At 44.6% G+C, this 5,986-nt stretch overlaps 1 protein-coding gene across 1 annotated transcript; it reads left to right on the top strand.

Moving 5' to 3' along the window:
* Positions 1 to 4,888: 4,888 nt before the first annotated feature.
* LOC133714593 (uncharacterized) lies at positions 4,889 to 5,986 on the top strand. Its single transcript, XM_062140742.1, has 2 exons — positions 4,889 to 5,205; positions 5,869 to 5,986. The coding sequence occupies exons 1-2, from the start codon at positions 4,889 to 4,891 to the stop codon at positions 5,984 to 5,986; spliced, it is 435 nt and encodes a 144-aa protein (XP_061996726.1).

Below are 5,986 nucleotides of genomic sequence, written 5' to 3'. Positions count from 1 at the left end.
TTAATCCTCTAATAATAGCTAACTCCTCAAAAACCGCTCCTCACATGCTGCTAGTCCATTTTTTCCTGAGATTTGGAATCACTAATATCGATTTACTGACATCGGTTTTGAAATTGAGCTTCATCCAAGGGTGGAGATTTGCCTGAAGTCCCTATAAATAGTTGTATTTCAGGAAGGGAATACTCACAACAACTTTTCTGAAATATTCGAGAAATGGCCTTTCAATCCTTGCTTCTTTTTCTCCTTCTTCACAAATCTTCCCCTCATGAAATGACCTTTAGCCTCTAAATTTTAGGCTTTATGGCGTAATCTTAAGCCTGGGTTAGGCCTCAGGGCGTAATTTTAGGCAACCCCTTGTTTCGTCCTTCTGGAATTCTGCAACAAAAATGCCAGGCTTCAGATTGGTTTAGAAACGCGAGGGGGCTCCGAGTATGGGATCCACGATCATGCGAGATCATCTTTGTCATAATCCTACAAGCGGAGCGAAACGGAGAAAGGGAGGACGGCCACTCTGAGGTTCGTCTTTCCTCCTCTGTTTCCTTCCTTCTGGACCCGGCCCGTGTTGTGCCCTCCAGATGGAAGGGGCTTTGGTTCTCACCTCCTTCTCCCCCTTTCTCTTCTTGATAGAATCTTGGAGGGATGAGAAGGGATGGACTCTTTGAAGGAATGGGTTCAAGCAACAGAATGGCTGTTCCTATACTTCACGTCCAATTAATGGTGGTTACCATGGCTAGAGGGGGTGCAGAGACTCAAGCTGATATTCGGTTCCTTCACTCTCTGCCCCTCCCGGAGATAATGGCGCGGCTCAACCCGACGTTGGATTCCATAGCTGCTTCCACTTGAGAAAAGATTCAGAAGATATCCGAAGATTCCTGTTTTGTATTCTAGCCACTTTTGGCTTTGTAATGAATGTACTGCTTTTGGCCGCAAAGCCACTTTATGAATACAATAATATTTTCTTATCCTGATAGTCAAATATCCGTAAGAAGCTGAGTCAACGTGTCTCGCAAGGCCCCAAATATAGGCCCCCATAGTTGTATATTGAAAATAATATGAACTTTTAAAATATGCTCCGCGTCAAAAAGAGCCTCGCGGCGAGGGTTTTGAGAAAATATGTATCTTTTGGATCCACTTGCTGGCTCCCAACTCAAAACTCTTAGCGCCAATAACTCCTTCTTTTCCGAGATTTAAGGCACTAATCACTCGTTGCAAAACAACAGTCGTGAAAAATAATCTTGTGAAAAGAACAGTTACCTCCTCGAAAACCTTTCGGTTTCCCCACATGCTATTAATCCTTTAATAATAGCTAACTCCTCAAAAACCGCTCCTCACATGCTGCTAGTCCTTTTTTTTCCCGAGATTTGGAATCACTAATCTCGATTTACTGACATCGATTTGACTCCTCTTTGACCGTCCATCCAAGGGTGGATATTTGCATGCCTCTATCTTCCTCCACATTATAAACCCAAATTTCCAATCCCAAAATCATTTCATCAACTCAAATATTTCTAACAGCAATCTTTCTTAATTACTCATCATCATCACTCTTCAATTCTCGCATTCTCTCAATCCATCACCAATGGAACCACAAACCCAGCAACCAACCGAGGATGGAGGAAGCAACAAAGCAGCCGGGAGTAGTGCTAACATGCTTTGTAGGCGAAGCAGGTGGACTCCCACTACAGATCATATAAGAATCCTCAATTAGCTTTTCTACAACAAGGGAGTTAGGTCCCCAACTATAGAGCAGGTTCAGAGGATTTGTCTCCAGCTGAAATGGTACGGCTAGATCGAGTTCAAGAACGTCTATTATTGGTTCGTGAACCAAAGGTCTCGGGAGAAGCAGAAGAAGAGGTCCACTTCGGATGTTCATGTGCCCATGCAAAGATCAGGGCTTGTTGCTGATGACAAAGTTACCAATTGGAAACATGAGGATCAGTATATTAGCTTTGGATTTTCTGCACCTGCTTCTGCTTCTTCCGCTGGTGTGATGATTGCTTTTAAGGGGCAGATAGGGAACTATGGCGGTTATGGATCTATGAACATGGAGATTGAAACCCTTCCTCTGTTCCCCATGCATGGTGAGGACATCTTTGGCAAGATGAATACTACTTCCGATGGAGGTGGCGGTCACGGTGGTGGCTCTCACATTTCCCTTGAGCTCAGCCTTTCCTGCGAGGGCAAAGCTGGAAAAAGTTTCCGGAGCCGCTGACTCGGCTTAGTAGCTTTGCGAGTGTAGGAACACTTAGAATTGCCCCCTAAGAGTTGTATTTATGACTTTTTTTTTTTTATTTTTTTATTTTTTTTAGCCATAATTTTGGAGATATAAACTCATCACAGACAGTTGAAAGGGCATCCTAAGACTCAAAACAAAACAAAAACAAGAACAACACATAAAGTGACGCAACATACAAGAACAAACGTTTTGGACTTAGGGATATTTCTGTTCTCCTTTCGGTAACTCCTTTGGAACATGACCAGGTGAAGAGAGGAACGATTTTGGCGGAGCTCAGCTCACTTAATTGACAGGGGACGAGACCCTTTGTCAGCACTTCTCGTATCCAAACTAGACCTCACATCCTATTGGATGCACCCTACGATGAAGAAGATATTTACCCAAAATTCATTTTGACTCTAATAATAAACAAACAACCAACGAAATAAAGAACAAAGATAAACAAAAACCGAAATATGAATATAAACAAACAACTTCTATTGAAGTGTTGCTAGGCTAAATGGGCTTAGTATTGTATAGTGTTGCCCCCCTAGTGTTGCTAGGCATAGCGGAGAAATGATTATGGGCCTCAAAAACAGGCCTTCATGAATGGGCTTCGCGAGTGTAGGAACATTAGAATTGTCCCCCATGTCTTATGCGAATAAACTGTCTACGACTCCTCCGAGTCCCAGACATTGGGAAAGTATTTCTTCAAGTATCTCCCATTGATAGGGTTATGATGGACATCTCCATCCAGGTCCTTGAGATGAAAAGCTCCTTTCTCTAAGATTTTATGGATGATGTACGGGCCTTCCCATCTTGGAGTCAATTTGCCGCGACCATCTAATTTTTCGCCAAGCGGGAGAACTGCTTTCCAAACCAACTCCCCTTTGCTGTAACTCCTTCCCCGCGTCCGCTTGTCATAGGCGCGAGCGACTTGTTGCTTTTCCATGACCAAATTATCTAAAGCCTCCAAGCGCTTTTCGCTAAGGTCTTCATGTTTCTGCCACATAGCCTGAACGTAGTCTTCTCCAATGAGATGATGTTGCTCTTGAACTCGTAATGATTGGACGTTGACTTCCAACGGCAGGACTGCATCATGGCCAAACATCAAAGCATAAGGTGTTGTCGCGGTGGGATTCCGCTTAGAGGTGCGGTAGGCCCAAAGAGTTTCATAAAGTGTCTCATGCCACTGTCGTGGATTAGCTTCCAACATTTTCTTCAGCAAATTGATAATGATCTTGTTGCTGGCCTCCGCTTGACCGTTAGACTGAGCATAATATGGACTGGAATGGATGAACTGTATTCCCCATTCTCTTGTCAGTTTATCAACTTCCCCACCCGTGAAAGCTGCCCCTCGGTCCGAAACAAAAACTTCTGGGATCCAAAATCTGCATATGATGTTTCTGAATAGGAATTGTCGCAACGTGCCACCAGATGCTTCCTTCAAAGGTTCTGCTTCAACCCACTTTGTAAAGAAATCAGTCGCGACGATGATGAACTTGTGTTGAAGTGATGAACGTGGGTGAATCATCCCAATTAAATCCAGCGCCCATCCTCTTGCGGGCCAAGGCTGTATAATGGGTTGCATTGGAATATTAGGAACATGCTGGACCGGCCCATGAGCTTGGCAATCCAAACAACCTTTAGCGAACGCGATACAATCCTTCAAGATACTGGGCCAAAAATATCCATGTCGTCTGAGCAACCATCGCATCTTTGGACCTGCTTGGTGAGCTCCACAAATGCCAGAATGAACTTCGCGCATGAGTTGTTTCGCTTCGCGGCCATAAACACATCTGAAATCCACGCTATCTTCTCCTCGTCTGCGAAGTTCATCACCTCTGAGAAAGTAGTTGAGGGCAAGATAGCGAATCCTTCTATCTGTGGTCTGATCAAGATGCTTGAGATAATTGATCAAAGGGATGTGCCAATCCACGTCAATGGATTCCAGGGTTGCGACTGAGGTATCGTCTAGAGGATCTCTTCTCGCTATCCATGAAGGAAGCGTGCGACACTCGACTTTAAGGATTCTCTCCCGTACGCCATATCTCAATGTTACCCCTGTTGCCAGTTGGGCCAATTCGTTCGCGGCAAAATTTCGCTCGCGAGGAATGTGCTCAAGATGTACGTTATCAAATTGGTCCAACAGTTCTAATGTCCTGTTCCAATAAGGGACCAACGTGAAGCTATTGCATCTGAACTCATTGCACAACTGATTGATAACCAAGAGAGAATCGCCAAATATTTGTACATCTCTAATTCCCATTTCCAGCAGTACTTCTAGGCCTATGATTAAGGCCTCATATTCTGCCTGGTTGTTGGTACATTGAAACTCCAACTGGAATGAGTACGAAAAGTGATCTCCAGCCGGATTCTCCAGTGCAATTCCTGCTCCTGCTAGCGTATCCGTTCTTGACCCGTCAAAATATAGGACTCGGCTTCTCTGCTAGAGTTCACTTTGCTATAATCTGCTTGGACTTCTCTCTCAGCTCGCCACGTCAGCTCACTTCAATCCGAGGGTCATTAAACTGACAACACAGAAAGCCCATAGCCTTCACTAACTATCTGAAATAGTACAAGATCTCAATCCCTCGACTCATCTCATCTCCCTCTCTCTCTTCCGCTCACTCATCTTATTCGTTGTCTCGCCCTAACGTCTCGGCGCCTCCGATGACGTATCCGGCTGCTCCGGTGATCCGTCCCCCGCCACAGATGTATCCCGGCCAGGGACCACCGCCGATGGTGCGTGGCCCGCCGCCGCAGTTTCCTCCTCCCGGTGCCAGGCCCGGCGGCCCACCTCAGCAGTTTCCCGGTCCTCCGATGCAGTATGGGCAGAGACCAATGGGGCCTCCACCGCCCGGGCCTCCGGGGCAGATGATGAGGGGTCCACCACCTCGCCAAGGAATGCCGCCTCCTCCCGGTGTGTTTGGAGGACCTCCACGGGGAATGCCGCCGCCGCCTCAGAACCCCAACCAGCAGCAGCAACAGTGAATTCGGTAAGTGTTGTTTAGTTTAATTCGGGTTGAGATGTGTTTTGTGGATGATGATGATGATGAGCTATAGAACTTACTTTTGTGTGCACCTACTTTCTGTTAGTACTTAAATGAGATGATATGTGTTGATCATTCGGTGAATTTGGAGTATGTTAAGTTGTAGCTATGCAATGTAGATTGACCGGAGCTTCATTAATCATTTGGTGAATTTGGAGTTAAAAAAAAAAAAAAGCTATGAAGCTAATGGTATCTTGCATTTACTTATTCGTGTTTGATTCATTTTGGTTTTGGTTTGGATTTTCTATGGAAGTTTGGATTTTTGTGGAAATGGAATGAGGAATTGAAAAGTGGGAAGGTTTTGGTTGTGGGTTTTTATTGTCGTGGTGTGGTGTGGGGATTAGCAGGGTGATTATTAAAACTTGTTTTTGGGCATGAATTTTTGTTCTTGATTGATGTATGGTGAGCTGAAAGGTTTTTATTTTTAGTTTTTGTTTGAAAAAATTAGATCTTTGAGGCCTGGAAGTGAGTAGTTTATGTTTTTCTTCATTGGTACATTTCAAATGTTGTTTGTTAAGTTCAACTTTTCATGGACTGTTGTGGGTAATTGGAGTTAGATATATGCCAATGTGATATGTGCTTGTAATTGTATTTTTCTAGGTGCCCAAACCTTGAGGTTCTTTCGATCAAGTGCTGCCCGAATGTGACTGATGCATCCATCGCTGACATAGAGTTTCGGTGCACCATGATTAAGGAACTTGACATCAGCTATTGCTAG

The sequence above is a fragment of the Rosa rugosa genome, chromosome 6 (genome assembly GCF_958449725.1).
Source record: "Rosa rugosa chromosome 6, drRosRugo1.1, whole genome shotgun sequence".
Classification (NCBI taxonomy): Eukaryota; Viridiplantae; Streptophyta; class Magnoliopsida; order Rosales; family Rosaceae; genus Rosa; species Rosa rugosa.
The sequence above is the reverse complement of the archived record's forward strand: the minus strand, read 5'-3'. Positions and strand labels throughout refer to the sequence as shown.